The 18,022-nt window shown below is 31.7% G+C and overlaps 1 protein-coding gene across 2 annotated transcripts in view; it reads right to left on the bottom strand.

Annotated features, from left to right (window-relative positions):
• The window catches only part of LOC127719802 (sodium- and chloride-dependent glycine transporter 2-like), a 99,691-nt gene that overhangs the window by 15,645 nt on the left and 66,024 nt on the right, over positions 1-18,022 (bottom strand). For both annotated transcript variants that reach the window (XM_052226090.1, XM_052226091.1), the window contains exons 2-4: positions 8,594-8,737; positions 6,887-7,018; positions 3,264-3,564 (exon numbers count right to left, since the gene is read on the bottom strand). In XM_052226090.1, the coding sequence (XP_052082050.1) occupies positions 3,264-3,564; positions 6,887-7,018; positions 8,594-8,717 (557 nt within the window). In that variant the 5' untranslated portion in view covers positions 8,718-8,737. The remainder of the gene's footprint in view (positions 1-3,263; positions 3,565-6,886; positions 7,019-8,593; positions 8,738-18,022) is intronic.

Here is an 18,022-nt window from a genome sequence, read left to right as displayed (position 1 = left end):
GCATATTGAGGAATATGCATTTTACTGGAAATCTATATATAAAATTGAGAATGGAAATGGGGAATGTATCAAAGAGACAACAACCCGACCAAAGAGCAAAAAACAGCCGAAGGCCACCAATGGGTCTTCAACACAGCGAGAAAATCCCGCACCCGGATGCGGGCTTCCGCCGGCCCCTAAACAAAAATGTGTACAAGTTCAATGAATATGGACGTCACACTAAACTCCAAAACATATAAATGAACTAAAATTAAAAAAAAACATACAAGACTAACAAAGTCCAGAGGCTCCTGACTTGGGACAAGCGCAAATATGCGGCGGGGTTAAACATGTTTTGTGAGATCTCAACCTTCCCCTATACCAATAGCAATGTAAAATAAACCAACACACAGCAATACGCACAGTAAAAACTCAGTTAAAAAGAAATCCGAGTCTGATGTCAGAATAGGTAACAAATTTAAAGAAACTAAGCAAAATGACAATGATACATAAATTAGCAAAGGATTACAAGCAGTTACTTACATGACAGTTCCAGACCTCAATTAAACTGATTGAAAAATTATGTCTTCATCATATGAAAATCAAGCATAATCCCTCCCGTTAGGGGTTTAGTATCATACCATCATAAAATATATGAGATGAACATAACCCGCAACGCGTATCATGCCAACAACTGGTTTTAGAATAAATGTGTTTATTTCCGATGCAAAGATCCTATGAGTGAATTTACTATAAAAGCATTACGTTTCATATATATGTATGAAAGGAAATGTTGGAACGCAACATTATTTATAAGACCAACTTATGGCGGTATGTTAAAACGGATTCTGCAATCGATTTACCTGTTATTAAAATGGGCATTTCTACATCATTTTCGCCTAAAAATGGTCGAATCAAAATGACTGTACAATATGGTTAACTAAAAATGATGGCAAACAATGTATGTCAGTTATCTATAAAACAGTCTCTGATGAGATCGCTTCACAAGTTGCCATTGTGTTATAATCGTTTGGCTTATAAAATGTAAACGTAAAAAACTAAAACTGAACTGTTTTTGTTTAAATTCGCGATAGGCTTTTTCTTTAATTTTTTTTTTAAAAGAAAATCAATATGACCACGTAAAATTTCATGGTTCATCTTAACGGCAAGAAAAGCGCCAACAAACCGTCAAACATTAATTCAAATTCAATAATTTAGTATGTTTTTCATTATGTCTATTATACAATTTGATTTCATTTAAACTGGTCAGACCATAAACGCATTAAATGTGAGAAGAAAGTATCCAGTAGTTTTAAGTGACAAATTGTATACTTCAATAATTTTCAATATAGTAGAAGTGTCAAATGTCTTACTGCTGGATAAAATCTTATCAACTTTTCACAATGCAACAAAAAATATGTATATTAAGTAATAGAATATGTTATCACAGGGTTAGTGTGTATAATTTAATCTTTCGTCAATTATATGACTATAAATGCATTACGTTTCTAAAACTTTTAAAACAATAATTTTGTTTGTTATAGTTTTATTTAAGAAAATCAAAACTTTCTTATCTACCAATTGTCTCTGTAATTAACGTTTCTTTTCTGATTTGTTCTTGTTAAAGGTTTTGTTAAACATGATTTATCCAAATAACATTTTCTTTCAGCAAATTAATAACTTTCCATATTAAAGGGAACCGTTTCTCTAATTTTTGTGCTATTTTCACATTTCTTGATCGGTGTGAGAAAATATGTGAAATATCTGTTCTCGGCAAATGATTGGTCGAAACTTAATTATAACGTCAAATCTTCTTGGTTTTTTCTGAATTTTTCTATTGTGACGTAATGAAAAAAGGCGACCATGCCTGATGACGTCACACATAAAGAACACAACTATCTGCAAATCTTTGAAAAGGAAGGATAAAAATCATAGAGAAACAGATTCCACAACTATAACTCGTTTATTACGATATTTCTCCACTCTCAACAGTTAAATTTTAATTATTTAAAAAGCTCGGCAAGCCTCGCGCTTTAAATATTAAAATTTAACTGTCTCGAGTGTAGAAATATCGTAACACACTTGTTGCAGTGGTGAAATCTATATTTATCAAACGATGGGGTAGGATTACGAGCTTTGGGTCATTTAAACTTTTATTTTCTACATTTTTCGTTGATTAAATAACTTATGTACTTATACATTATTGGATGTTTTGTTAAGGCACGTCCGAAGTCTTATTTTAGAATAACTTTCATGTGAAATGACCAAAACCAAACCAGATGGGACCCAAAAAAAACATGATATTAATGAAGCACTGACTACTTGGCTAATTATACCTTCGTAAGCAAGTCCGCCTACAGATGTATCGAGCTAGTACTAATAAATAAAAATTACATACATTTATAATAATAAATTGGTGTGTCTAAACAACTTTGTTTTACCTTGACCGATATTTATCCTTTTGCCTATTAGTGTACTATCCTTGAACATTACTTATTATCTATTATTATACTGCCCTTGAAAAATATTTACAAACACTTCGAATGAATTAAAATATGTATAGCCATTGATGAAGTTCTCATGCATAAAAGAAAAATATATTTTTAACAGTAAATTGGTTTTTTACGTGATTGATATAGACACCCAGTACACTGAATCATATGCAAAAGTTATTGTAATACTATCTTGATGCTACTTTGATTTGTTTGAATTTAATGTAATTCTTTATTTATTTAAAGAGGGAAGCTACGTACGGGTCTCCTCAACATAAATATATTCTACAGATTCACAATTTAACAAAGTTGTTTACAAACATAAAATGTACAGGGCAAGACATGCATAATTATTTAAACAACACAACCACCCTCAATTGTGTTACTTTCACATAGTTTCAACTTAAAGGGTAAACAATGCATTTACTTAACTAGACAGTTATTCGAATTTTCCAGAGTTGTTTTAAGTTGATTCTGTCTTCTTCGGAAGTGTAAACGATACGATAAACGATTCCGATATTTATTTGTAGGTGATGAGTTCTGTATGCAAACGAAATATCATAAAATTTCCAAAATTCCGCCCATTTACATGTACGTAAAAGCTTCAGTTAAACTACCAACTACTTGCGTTGATGGAACCTGGCATGAAAAATGGATAGATAAAGCCATTTCTTTATATTCAAACAAATGAACCGTTGAACTGAAGCGGTGTTTTAATAGAACAACAAACAAGCAAAAAAGGGAAAAAAACAAATATAACATACATCACATAACTTTCTTGTGTGTACTTACTCCCAGAACTCCTCGGCACTTGTCTGTCTTGATAAATTCATAATTGTTATATTTGTGGAATATTGTTGATCACTTCTATTTGCATGTTCAGTGGTAATGTTCAAAAAAGAGGTATTCAATAGACTGTCGTTTACAGTATGACCACGCAGATAACAATTGTCTGTATTCCATTCATTGTTACAATCACCCCATGGGATTTTGTAGGAAAAGGAATTCCCAAAGTAATATAAAGTCCATGAAACAATAACATTATAGTAAATACCAGAAATAGCAACTAATGTCAACATTCCATAGCCAATTCCTACAAAACAATTAATAAATACATGTATATATATCAAAATTTGTAATTTGTAAAGACTACATTATAACATCAATCACTAGCGCTAGCATGTCTTTTGGCAAGCTACAGAAGACAGGTAATTGTATTTGTGAACGAGTCCGTATCCAATGACAACATATAAGGGATCCGACCGTAAAAATGCAAAATATGAGCGAACATTTGGCAAACATGCAAAATGCATGGACAATTCAAAGTATTTCCGTTTTACAAAACATCGGCGTTTTAAAAAAATTTTAAACGTGTTTAACTAAGAGCTGTTATTCTTTAAAAGTAGTAGTTCATTTTAGAATCATGCAAACTCCGAATTTCATGATACATTCCATTAAAGAATACAAATATTTATTTTTGTCAATCAGCTGCCTATATGCATTCAGTAATAAAATTATATTCCATTTACTGCCTTACCAGGAGAGATAATCGGCATACATTTTACAATAAATTTTATAAGATTATATTATTGGAGTTATCCCCCTCAAAATGAGTTTTATAATAAATTCTTTTGAATTTAAATCTCGCCTGGTAATTTATATAAGGTTTCATTTAAAAACTATTTGATACATGAATTTCAACATATTAACTTTATACCCTTAATAACTTTTAAAAAATAAATCATATGTAGGCTTTCCTCCCATGAATTACACTTTGCATGATTCTTGTATGAACTGGTACTTGAATGAAATACCTTCCAGGGAGCATTTTATATTGTCGAATTCTTAACAATTTTAAATGAAATGTATTTTGAAACACGAGTACTTAATAATGAAGTTGAATACACTAACCAAGGACATTTTTAAAAAACAAATTTTACCTGTTGAAAAAATGACGTTCCACCCTTATATGATTGACGATGTTTTGTTTTTCGTATTTTGTAGAATTTTTAAATACAAAGATTTATTTACAATATATTGCCCGAATTTTTTTAGTGTTAAACAATTTAAAAGATCGATTAAAAATCTATTTGCATCATAAAGTCATTATTATAAAAACAAATCGTAGGTTTTCTTTTAAGGTAGGACCAATTTTCTTCGTGGTCCTTTTAGCATCTATGGACATTAATCATATTTCTGATTATTCAATAAGTGCCTACAATAAATGGGCCAAATAAAACTGTAATTTTTATGACTTTGACAAAACCGATGCATTTCTTTAATGACATTAAGGATATTCCAAACCAATACCAAATCGTCTCTAAAAAAAACTATATAGTATTCTTTTAGATACAAATGATCCTAAAAAGAGAAGTTTTACAGAAAATGTAAAGCGGACAAAATTTTTACAACATTTAGTCTAATTAAGATTCGTTGTCTGCACTTGCTCCACGTTTTCATTCGATTGTTATATAACGCTCAACATATAAAATACCGAACGAAAATGAAGAGCAGGTACGGAAAACTAATTTCAATTAGATTGTACAAAATTTAATTTGACATCAATATCAAGGGATTAACCAAATTTGGTTATTAACATAAAGCCAATTAACTTCAGGTTAATATCCATCAAACCTCTCGAGTTTTCACCAATGTCCAATTTGCAAATATGAATTATAGTAGAAAATGTTTTAAAAAGTTCTAATCCAACAAATGTTTGTTTTTGTCTCATTGAAAGTGACCTTTGACCTATTCTGTTTTATCAAAATTTCTATCTTTTTTCAGAACTGTTGTGGTTATTTCTTCGTGTAATGAAAAGTCTAGGTCAATGAGTGAATACTTTCAATATAAATCAAAACAAATTGGTACAGTGCCCCAAAAATAGAGTTAATCTATACATTGATGTAAGCAGTCATTTTAAGCACCATCTTATACTTTTATCATTTAATTAACTGTGTAACAAAATGTTATCCTACAAATGAGATAAAAATATTTCAAAGTTGCTAGACAGTAAAGAATGTTTAGATATGAGAATTTATAAAAACATCGGTCTATATAAAGTCAGAATTTAAGTTCTACACGAAACATGTCACGAGAACCATTTGAAAATTAGCAAGATGCTGAATATGTTTTTCAAAATATCAGAATTTATCACAAAATTTATACTATATAAAGTAATTTTGATCTTGGATTTATACATGAACTGATCCTATCTATGGGTCCTAAGTGCGATGCATGCAGCATCTCGGTACGATGGACTATCTTAATTAAGTGTAGTTTAAATTTGGCTTTGCATCGAGGCGATCTGTTGAGATTACGGTTTAAATTTAAACTATATGTGTAATTTGTATACATGCAATGCAATTTGAATTTTCCATTTCTGTATTAAGCCTTTTCTTCCTCATTACTTTTCATATTAAAAATATTCGGAATATCCTGTTATATAAATTAAAGTACATTTCTCTATCTAATAAATTTAAAGTACATTTCTCTATCTAATTTTCAATTTATTCTCTGCAATGCATCTACTTATATTTCTTTTATAATGATCATAAGTCTTCATAAAAAGGTAAAAATGGTGTATTTTTCGCACTTATTTACCGGTACATCAATAAAAACTAAATTGCTAAAACAACAAATTACCATATAACAACAGCTATTGTACTTTGTAGGAATAGAAGAAATATGTATTTTGAAAATGTAGGAAATGTAGGAATAGCAGGAAGACATGTACCATTCTTCCTACTAATTTCTTTATCTTGCCAATCAGCATATAACTTAAATAATGGTGGTTGTATTTTTGTATTTCGATTATTTGTAAAAAAAAAAAAAAACTGTACTAATCATAAATATAAATATGCTATATTATGTATCTATGTTAATCATCCTTTTAAAAAATATGTATCTTTCTTGATGCTGTTTTAGAAAGGCGTCTTTGAAAAAAATTTAGACTTGCCGTTCCCACTTGTTCATACTGTTTTCTATATACTAGTAACTCATATTCTAAGAAATTTCAAAACCTCTTTTGGCCAGTCGCCGTGCCTCATCTTCTTCCAGATGTAATTGGCACTCGAAGCATGATACCTCGCACTAGTATTGTACGGTTTGCCTTACATAGTTAAATATGTTGTTTCCAATGTATGTTTCTCATTGAATTATTTTATTGTTATGATAACAATCATGTTTGCAAAGGCGATGACCTCCGAAGTCAAATACATTTATAAACAAGTAGAAAAGGAGGCGTGTAATCTAAACCATTAAAATCAATACATTGTATTTTTCTATTTTAACATTCTTTTGTAAGAATTTGTTTGTAACTTAAGAGGTAAGATTTAACGGATGTGATAAAATATTTATGTTACAGTAATTTCATTTGTATTTAGTTAACACCATTTTTTGTTTTGATTTTAAATTACCTTTAAACAAGGGACAGCACAGCCATACTTTTCCAGGACCTAGGTTTGAATACTGTGCATAAGTAAACTCCAGGAAGACTAGAGGCATAGCCAACAGCATCATGAAGATTAAGTATGGCACAAGGAAAGCACCTATAGAATAAAAACATACAAATTATTACATGCATAATGTTTGACAATGGTTCGATAAATATCAGTGTGACATGTGTAAAAAATCAGAACTGAAATGTCCATGCCATGCAAAGTAGTCTGGTTATAATAAATAATCCTGTTGTCAAAGGTCACCTTAAGAATACCTGCATTATTCAAGATGAATGTACAATAAATCTCTGTGGACAAATTTTCTGTACTAAATTTTAAGGAAGCATACGCAATATGATAACCAAAGATCCCTATTCATGTTTTTCCCATGACGGCTTACAAGTTATCATTAAGTTATTCTTCTTTTTCAAACCCAAACACAATAACAGACACATTAAATGAGATCTTGTGAGGTCAGTATGTGTTGAGTGGGTAGCATAGAATCTGCATCGTGCAGATTTGTTTTCTTGGTCTGGTTTCTACTCTAAATAGAGACAAGCCAAATGATAGAAGTATACTTATATGAGGTGATATGTTTTTGGTCTTTCTCTGCAAAGGACAGACCGAAAGGGAAATGATGTGTATAAGGTTTCCGGATCAACCTAAACGTTGAGCTTTGACTCAAAGGTTAGAATAAGTATTCTTCAGAACATTTTCCACTAGTTTTTGTAGCTGTATTCTTAGTTGTTCTAAGGACAAGACAGAACCGATCAAAACTAAGTTAATCGTTGTCCATCTGTGGAGTAGTCAGTAGTACTATACAGTCCAACTGAATAAACGTATTAAGAGAAAATGATAGTACGGTTTCCTTAAATATTGCTTAAAAATAAACTAAGAGTTTTTACTGATGTACTTATCATGTGCGCGTATATGATGCTACAGAAACATGTATGTATAAATGTGGGAAACTGATACAAAAAAGAAAAGCAATAAGTAAAACAAGTCTTCTTTATTTTGTAAAGAAACTAGTCATAAAGCTTCATTCGGAGTTTTTTCACATATAGATTTACGATAGATCTGTTATATGGTACTGATACTGATATTACCAGAGAGTAACTTTAACAAATTTCATTTAACATCTCAGAAAGTAAAACACGTTAATATCTCCTATAAAAATGGCCAAGCCCGTCAGTTTTAAAGAACAAGCCATTTGGAGAATGTGCCGTTTCGCTTGAAGATATTATTTTCCTAAAGGCAGCCACCTTCATACAAGCTTAGGACATGGACCGAAAGTCTTCCTTACGTATATTTGGTCTTCTTTCTGAGTTTTTTAATGTAAATTTGTTTAATATTTCAATCTAATTTTCCCTGTATTTTGTATGTTTTTATACTTATCAATACGACTGTAGTCTGTAATACTAAACGTAGACGTGCAGCACTACATGAATACACTTCATTTTTCTATGCTTGTATAAAATTGATAAAATCTTTAAAAAAAAAACAAAAATTGCAATAGGAGGGGGAAGAAGGCATGTCCCAAGCGCCTATATCAACATTTAAAGGATGTTCAGATTATGGAATGTTAGAGAACTTTGAAGTAAAGCACATTAATTTTATTATACCATATTCCTTTGGTTCTGATGTAAAAAAAAAAAAACAGTTATTATAAATGTAAGATCGACCTACCTCCACCATTCTTGAAGCAAATGTAGGGAAATCTCCATATGTTTCCTAATCCTACCATTTCCCCGATGCAAGAAAATAGGAATTCGAACCATGTTGACCAATTTCCCCGAAAGGTTTCTGCCATAATACTTCCTTTTTTAAGCACTGAAAAAAATGACGATTTCAACGAAATCAAATACTTAAATCGTTATTCATTCAAGCAGCACGTTTCGTTTTGACCTGTGTCACATATACTTTTTATTTTAACAACCTTTCCGTGTGAAAAAACCTTTCGATATGTTTACGACTTTTTAAAGTTCTTTTAAGGTTTATTTGATTCGACGGAAACAAAACTTGTCGTATGATATTCAAAAGGGATTAGGCTGATGTCATTGACCTCGTCTAACCCAACTCTTTAGTTTTCTACAGAATTTGTCTGCCCTTACAATATTTTTCTTACTCTCGATACTCCTTTAAATAGTAAATGTCATCAATTTAAAGTTAACATTCTCAGGATTTATCAATCACTATCTTGTGACTTCTTATTGGATTTATTTCTTCTGTTTGTGGTACCTAAATTCAACTCATAACCAGTAGTCATAAACACCTGATTTGTTTTTGATTTTGATACATTAGCACGTAATTCAGGCCAAGGTATTTTAAACACTACTCTGCAGAACCACATATATTGAAAAAGATGTTTGCCAAAATATTACCTGCCACAATACGAATATGCAATATATTGTAGTCAAAGTGGTCTGGTGACTTCTTTTCTTACTTAAATATTTCAAATGAGCCGTTTATCCCTTTTCCATGAATGCAGATACATGTACCTACGGTCTTTTTATTTGAGATCCATGGTATATGACCTTGAAATTAAAATCAAGGGCAAAGGTCATTTCTGTGTTCTTTGTTTTGATATTTGCATGGTATCGCATATCCTCTTAAATTTCCAGAGAAAGACGATGAAAGAAATGTATTAGAATATTTAGGACATTATGTGGATTGGATGATTTGATTCGTAATGTTCAAACTAAGCCGGTGATACTTATAGGGGTTATTGCCCCTGAATAGTTAAACCTATGATTTATTTATTATAACTTGAGAGTAGTGCATTGTTAAGGCTACGGGGTCTTTGCATTAGTTTTTGTAGTTAAAATTGAAAATGCCAGCATGAAATGACAATGTATTTTGTGGGCACTTGTTTCATTCAAAATATGAAAAGGCCATGAATATTATTAGTAAACATGCACAACCTTCAGAATTTGTTCCTCGTTTGTTTAAATTATTTCAACCCGATGACCTTAGATTTTACATCTTATATTTATTCAAATATAATTTATCTTTAAATTTATTATTTTAATTTGAATACAAAGTTGTGAATCATACACTGTATGTCAATACATACGACTTTTTCTGAAGGCACAGCTGGTTATCAAGCTTCTTGATACTTTCGGGTCGATTACAACGTTAAGTTGTTTAGCTGACGAATATAGGTTACATTGTATAAATCATATCTAACAATGAGAAAGTACTGGTGAACAATTTAGTATTTTTAATATTTTAATATTGTAAAAACGACACATAATCCGAATAATCATTTAAAATTAAACAATCATATTCTTTACAGATGAATCAATGCAATGGCTCTAAAATATAACTTAGATTTAAACAAAAAGTTGTGAGAAATTGGAAGATCATACGCCGATATGAAAGCACGATAATTTATTATTCTTCTAAAAGCATATCTACCCAATACACATTAAGAAAAATGTAGATACCCATTCAAACAGTTACAGAGAAAGATGTCCTCGTCAGCTATGAAATAATTTCCAGTGTTACTTTAAAAAATTAATTTCAAATAAATAATAAAAAGCTCTCTTACATATGAAATGTGTTCAATTTCTATCAAATAGTGTGTAATGGAGAAGTATCAATGCTTTTTTTTCATTAGTCTTACCTTTCCGGAGCACATGAGATCGTTCCCGGGTTTTGTTTAGGTTCGTGTTGCTCAGTGTTTAGTTTTTATGTAATTATTTGTAGACTGTTGTTAGTCTTTTCTATCCATTTCTTTTTTTGCTATGATTTTGTCGGTCTTTCGTCGACATTTGAATTTGATTCTCCCTTTGGTAATCTCCCTTTGGTATCTTCCGCTTTTTTAAGCAGTAATAGAAATACAACGGAAAAATAGTTTACCTTATGAGATTCCTTGATAAAGTCATGTTGAATGTTACATTTGAGGTCAGCTCTATCTAATTCGACAGAAAGCATTATTAATTTATTATTTAACATTTACAACTATATGTCAGTGATTCGCCAGATGTGTAGCAACATGACATGATAATGTCACTGTTATTGTATTAACAAATGTAAGTTTCTATTTATGGAATGGAATAATATATTTACTTTTCCTCGTTTAAACAATGTTATATTGCAGACCATCACACAGTGATCATGAATCCGTATATTTGCAAATATTTAAAAACAAATATGAGAATGGCTAGTTAAACATTTTTAAAGTCCATGCAATTTCTTGTTAAACATTTTTTAAGCCCATGCAATTTCTTCTTGAAGCTAATGACTAAGTTCCGCCTAAGTCACATAACAGTGCTTACAAATTCTATATTGACAAAGCGGACCCATATTAAGGCGTAATTAGTACGTCTTTAATTCCATAATTTGAAGAAAATGTAAAATTTTATCAGTTTGTGGAAATAAATTAACTTGTAAAACCCATAAAATTAAACAACAAATTCCAAAAAGTGAAAATTAGATTTAAAAATATGGATATTTGCAACAACAACAAGAATTAAAAAAAATTAAAAAACGTTATAGATAACGCCAAAACTTAGTAAAGATTGAAAGAAAAAGATACTTATTCTCAATTTTTGATAGAACATACCACTTTACTTCTTTGATTTAGAAACTATAAATATTGTTGATAAAAAGTGCTTCTTGAAGGACTACTAAAATTCTTAATTATCAAATTGTCACACAATGTACGATTGTTTTGTTCAACAATCAAACTTGCAAATTGAAATAAGTGTATACCTAATGTGTTGCAAAGAACATCAACTTTAATATGGAAAATTGCATGCAAAGAACAAAGATCCAACCACAAACAAACAGGACATGTTTGATAATAAGCAAAATGGCTAGCCACAACACATGTATCTATTAAGTACAATAAGTCATAGTTTTTTTTTTAAATCTGTATTTTCAATCAAATAGAAGAGATGGCATAATCATCTGTTAATTTGAATCAAGGGAGATTTTCTGTAAATGATAAAAACACAGAGAGTTACGTAAAAGTCAACATGCAGTCGTTAATCATAATTAAGTGTCCATTGCACATATCAAGTTCAAAATCGTACGGAGAGCATAAACACATTTTAGGTAATATGCAGATGGTATACCCAAATAATCCATTCTTGCTTTATAACTAAAAAAAATCAAGCAAAAACCCAATACAATAATCACTGACGAGGTACCTGACTAGACACAGTCAAACCTCCAATGTGTGAAGTTTTATTAGTACCCATCCTTCTTCTATTATTTAGATCTCTGAGAAAAAAGGAATAGAGAAAAAAAGCACAAGAAAAAACTATCATCTCGGTAATATCACAATAATGGACAGCAAAATAATATACTGACATACTTTAAAAACGCAACACACATTTTGGTAATTTAACGAAGTCATGATTAATCTTCATATAACTACTATTCATACTTGTAGAAGTATGGTAAGGGAGCTACCATTTGATTTTTATTGGGGGAGGGGGCTAGGATGAAATTTGAAAAAAGGGCAGGACAGGAGTTTTGAGTAAAAAAAAAAGGCAGGATGAGCAACTTTGCAAAAATAAAGGCAGGATGACAATTTATCTAAAAAAAAGTCAGGATAAACTACACCCCCCCCCCCCCCATAAAAATCAAATGCTAGCTCCCTTACCATACTTCTCACTGTTTAGAAAACAAAATCAATATCTGACTTACCTGAGGTATTGACAAACCTGATTAATGACGTCGAACGAATTTCTTTAAGCGATTTAAAACCCATGAATGATTTTTTCTATATGAGACATTCTTTCTTATCCTTACCACACTTAATTTAGTAAATAGAATGTTGCTTTTTCATATTGTGGAGATTGAGAAATGAATAGCTGAATCAGGTCATAAAAATATTACAGGCAATAAATAATACGCGAACGTAAAATGTATGCTTGTGCATTTACTTAAGAAGAATTGCATATTTGAAAATAATAATTAAAATTAATAATCTAGTGTCGCGATTTTAAAGTAAGTCAGTAGAGATAAAAGTATATCATGCATGCTTAATGCCAGTTGTGGAGAAATGAGAAAGAACATGAAAAACATATCATTAAATATGTTTGACAGTATATGGATGAGGGGGGATTGGCGTGTCGATCATCTGTCATCTATAACCAGCAATTTGCAGTACATCACTCAGGTAGTTTTTTTCTTTATTGTAGACCAAAAGTTTATATTGGTCGTACAATTTCAGAAATTATTCATATTGCAATTAAAGATTGCAAGCAAAAAACGATTACAAGTCGTTCTAGCTGTGATACTGTCAATTAACTCATATGGATTTAGTTTAAATTACATTTTTAATAACATATTTAAATCTTTTTAACTATTTTTTTTATGTGTTATACCAACCGTAATGATTGGATGAAACGGAATAGAAAAACAATAATTCAATTTAAAATCATGTTAGATTGAACACTTTAGGTCTCAGAAAAATTGTATCAATTGTCATTTTACAGACAATCGATTACGTCCCGCCATTTCCTTACATTTTTATTCAATCTTAGCATACAAATAAAGGATTTATTTTGATAACTCAAAGAGGCAGTACATCCGTATACAAACTGTTCAGTAGTTGTCGTAGTGAAGATGTTAAAAAAGATATTTGACAGGGATTTTTATTCAAGAGAGAAAATGGGGTAAATTGAACAATGACGCAATGTTCAGAAAGAGAGTTTCGTCTGTGAAAGATGCTAGTAGATGGTTCTAAAACTTACACATTTCAAATAAAACTACTTCGTATGGTTTAGAGGATTTTTAGACACTCTGAAGAAAGGAATATGTCTTTTCATATTCATGGTTTTAATTTATTATTGTAACATGGCCTGTCTTTTTATCGGCTTGAAGCTTCATAACGTTTTGATGCGTGTGCAACCGCACCTTTCAATCACATTCCTCGATATCCAGAAAGTGAATTTTATTATGAATATGTACGGAAGAAACATCTATTGAATAAAAATAACTATAATACTAACTATAAACTGAGTCATATACCGATTTATTCGGTATATAAATCAAAATATTAACGTGCTATTAAAAAATCTATTCTTTTGTTTCCCTGATTTTCACCTCACTTTTAAAACAAATCCCACCCCGGTCGGCCAAAACAAAAGAAAAGAGTAGTAGGTGCCCACCGCTACAGAAGTTGACCGAGAAATTTTTATTTCAACTTTATGTAATGTACATTAGAATTACTTCTAATGCAGTTTACTGGTGTGAACAATCATGCACATGAATTTATGTGCGGTATGCGAACCAGACTCAAGCTAGCGACCAATTCCAGCGACCAATCAAGCTAGCGACCAATTCTATCGACCACTAAAGTTAACAATGAGCATCAACACGTTACAGAACCATTTAGAGATATGTCTGAAAACCACAAAATTACATTATGTTACAACGTTCTGCTAATATTTAATACGTAATATATCGCTATTAATTGTTTAATGGACAATTGTAATAAGAATAAATGCTTATACTTTTAGAAAGGAAACACCAATTAATTTTATTTGAATTTTACTTTTGATTCCAACAAATTAACGTGATGATCGTGTTTGCTCGAGGCTAATGCTCTAAATTAGTTATTCAGTTTTTGAATATTTTATATGAATTTATGAATGATTTTATTCTCATAAACTAGTACATAGCTACAGAGAAAATAACAGTTCATATCTAAAACATATTTTGTTTCGCATTTGTGAAAAATGAATAACAATATAATAGTAATACAGTTCCTCTAACCAGAAGGACAGACTTTCACTGATATGTATCATATAAATCTACACAATTTTTCTAGTTCAACAACATTTTCAGATGAGAATACATTATTAAATTTAATAATGTTTGCAATTCCTTTACAATAATGTGGTAAATATTTTTCTCTTTCTATGTTAACAAATTTGCACGACATAATGTAGTGAAATTCATCCATCGCCAATATCTGTACACTGTAAAAGTCGTGCTTAGAAATTAAACACTTGTATACATGTTTAGATCTAAACGTGTTTAGGATTGTGTTTAATTTCTAAACACATTGCTCAGTAAGCACATAATATCTAAACATGTCTTGAATTTAAACACTTTTAATGTCTTTAAAAATGAAAGTGTTTAGAAATTAAACACTTTTTTCTAAGCTAAACACGATTCTAAGCACAATCCTAAACACATTGTACTGAGACACGTTTAGATCTAAACATGTAAAAAAAAGTGCACAAAAGATGTGATTAGAAATGTGTTTAGGATCTAAACACCATTTTTACAGTGTAGAGCTGCATAGATGATAAGACCTTTTCGATCTCGGAATAGTTTAACTGTAGTATCTGGAATGTTATTTGTTTGTTAAACTAAGATTTTTAACGTGAAACAAAGACTACATCGTACATATAAAATAGATAAATTAATTAAAGGCTATCATAGTACATAACGGCTAAACCAAGTCTCAAGATTAAGAGGTATGTATACGTAAGTATTGTATGTAAAACAGAATAAGAACATCTTAGTACATTAGTTCAGATGTCAATTTACGGTGAGATAAATAAAATTTTAAAGTGAACAAGGAAGACGCTATACGGTAGGAAAATCATACAACGGCTTTCTATATATACCGTCGACATTCTCAAATATCGAGTATTTCCTTAAAACCATTTAGGTGTGAGGGGAGTGCTTCTGGATACAGTGTATGGGGTATAGTCCAAGGCACTTCAAATAATACTCAAAGCAATAAAACAAATAACAATTTAATGAAAAGAAAGAAAAAACATATTCGATACAACATTCATCACATCAAAACATTTTAACTACGTTCAGCCAGAAACCTTTATCATACGTTAATGCTTAACCAAGTTAACATAGCCATAATGATACCACATATGGGCATTTTATAAGAAATTCAAACCGTCTTTTTCCACTTTAGTATAATCAGGTCACTGATATATATTTAAAGAAGTGTTGTCAATTCATCGTATATATATTAAAGTTTAGCACTATGGAGGTTTTTTTGTTATCTTTATTTAAACCATTATGGAGGTTTTTCACGACCTTGGCTGACTATACAGCCCATGCATGGTGGGTAACCTACCTATACAGCCCTTGCAAGTTCTTTCAAAAATGTAAGCAAAAATAAATAACATTTCAAAATTAATACAAACGTCAAATAAATAAAGGAGCTCGAATGTCAGTCTTGTTCAATTAATCAATACTGAATAGAATGAATCAAATGAAAATGTAATATTATAAAGCAAATAAACAAACAGCCTGAAATAATTAAGTAATGAAAAGGGAAATAATCCATTCCTATTACATTGGTAAAGAATTACTATATCGGCCCGGTAAAAAAAACATAAAATGCAGTACATATATCAAACAAAATAGTTCCATGCATATTGATAAATCTTTGTCAATAAGTATAATAATTGGTTTATTTTAGTATCAAATGAAAGCGTAATCACTTGGGATCACTATATACACCCTTGTTAAAAGTCTCTTTTGAATAATAATAAGAAAAAAAAGCAGGGCATATTTCCCCTGTTGTTCAGGTTTGCTTAGTACCTGTTTTTGTATTTCCGATTTTCCGGGAATCAGTGTATGAACACATGAAGGTAGCAATACACAGTTATAAGTTTGGTTTCGCATTTTGGCCCCGGTGGATTTTTCAAATATGAAAGTTATTGTGCAATAAAATTCATTTTTAGACAGCTGAGTACTAATTTAGCCTTCAAAGATGGTTTATAAGAACATCAAGGTTATTTTAACATGTTTAACGGGATATTTTCTGTTTCACTCTCCGTATTTTCATAGCTAGACCGGCCATAGGTCCAGAAATTAATGCAATGTTTACAAACATTTTTTTCTACACGAAGCTTTAGACGCAATTTTACGAATAGAAAGACTGAAAAATGAGCCCCTACCCATTACTGATAGGTACCTTAGACTTTGGATGACCAGTGAAGTCTTCAGGTGCACTTTCCCACCCAGGTATTCCTACCAGTTGAAGATATGGGTAATAGCTTTCAATCTAACCACCTGTGGTCAAGAACTTTGCCGTAGGGAAGTGGGAGTAAAGCGACAGCTGCCACCACCCGTAATGGACAAAAATTCGAAATTGGGTATGTGGTTGTCAGCTTCTGGTGCACTTTCCCACCCGGGCATTTTCATGAATAAAAGGGCCTGGAACAAGCTTTCAATCCCACTAGGTGTGGATAAAAGCTTTGCCGTAGGGAACTGTATAGAAAGACTGAAAAATGAGCCCCTACCCATTACTGATAGGTACCTTAGACTTTGGATGACCAGTGAAGTCTTCAGGTGCACTTTCCCACCCAGGTATTCCTACCAGTTGAAGATATGGGTAATAGCTTTCAATCTAACCACCTGTGGTCAAGAACTTTGCCGTAGGGAAGTGGGAGTAAAGCGACAGCTGCCACCACCCGTAATGGACAAAAATTCGAAATTGGGTATGTGGTTGTCAGCTTCTGGTGCACTTTCCCACCCGGGCATTTTCATGAATAAAAGGGCCTGGAACAAGCTTTCAATCCCACTAGGTGTGGATAAAAGCTTTGCCGTAGGGAACTGTATAGAAAGACTGAAAAATGAGCCCCTACCCATTACTGATAGGTACCTTAGACTTTGGATGACCAGTGAAGTCTTCAGGTGCACTTTCCCACCCAGGTATTCCTACCAGTTGAAGATATGGGTAATAGCTTTCAATCTAACCACCTGTGGTCAAGAACTTTGCCGTAGGGAAGTGGGAGTAAAGCGACAGCTGCCACCACCCGTAATGGACAAAAATTCGAAATTGGGTATGTGGTTGTCAGCTTCTGGTGCACTTTCCCACCCGGGCATTTTCATGAATAAAAGGGCCTGGAACAAGCTTTCAATCCCACTAGGTGTGGATAAAAGCTTTGCCGTAGGGAACTGTATAGAAAGACTGAAAAATGAGCCCCTACCCATTACTGATAGGTACCTTAGACTTTGGATGACCAGTGAAGTCTTCAGGTGCACTTTCCCACCCAGGTATTCCTACCAGTTGAAGATATGGGTAATAGCTTTCAATCTAACCACCTGTGGTCAAGAACTTTGCCGTAGGGAAGTGGGAGTAAAGCGACAGCTGCCACCACCCGTAATGGA

The sequence above is a fragment of the Mytilus californianus genome, unplaced genomic scaffold (assembly GCF_021869535.1).
Source record: "Mytilus californianus isolate M0D057914Y unplaced genomic scaffold, xbMytCali1.0.p SCAF_11, whole genome shotgun sequence".
Lineage (NCBI taxonomy): Eukaryota > Metazoa > Mollusca > Bivalvia > Mytilida > Mytilidae > Mytilus > Mytilus californianus.
This window is presented reverse-complemented; position numbering and strand designations above follow the sequence as displayed.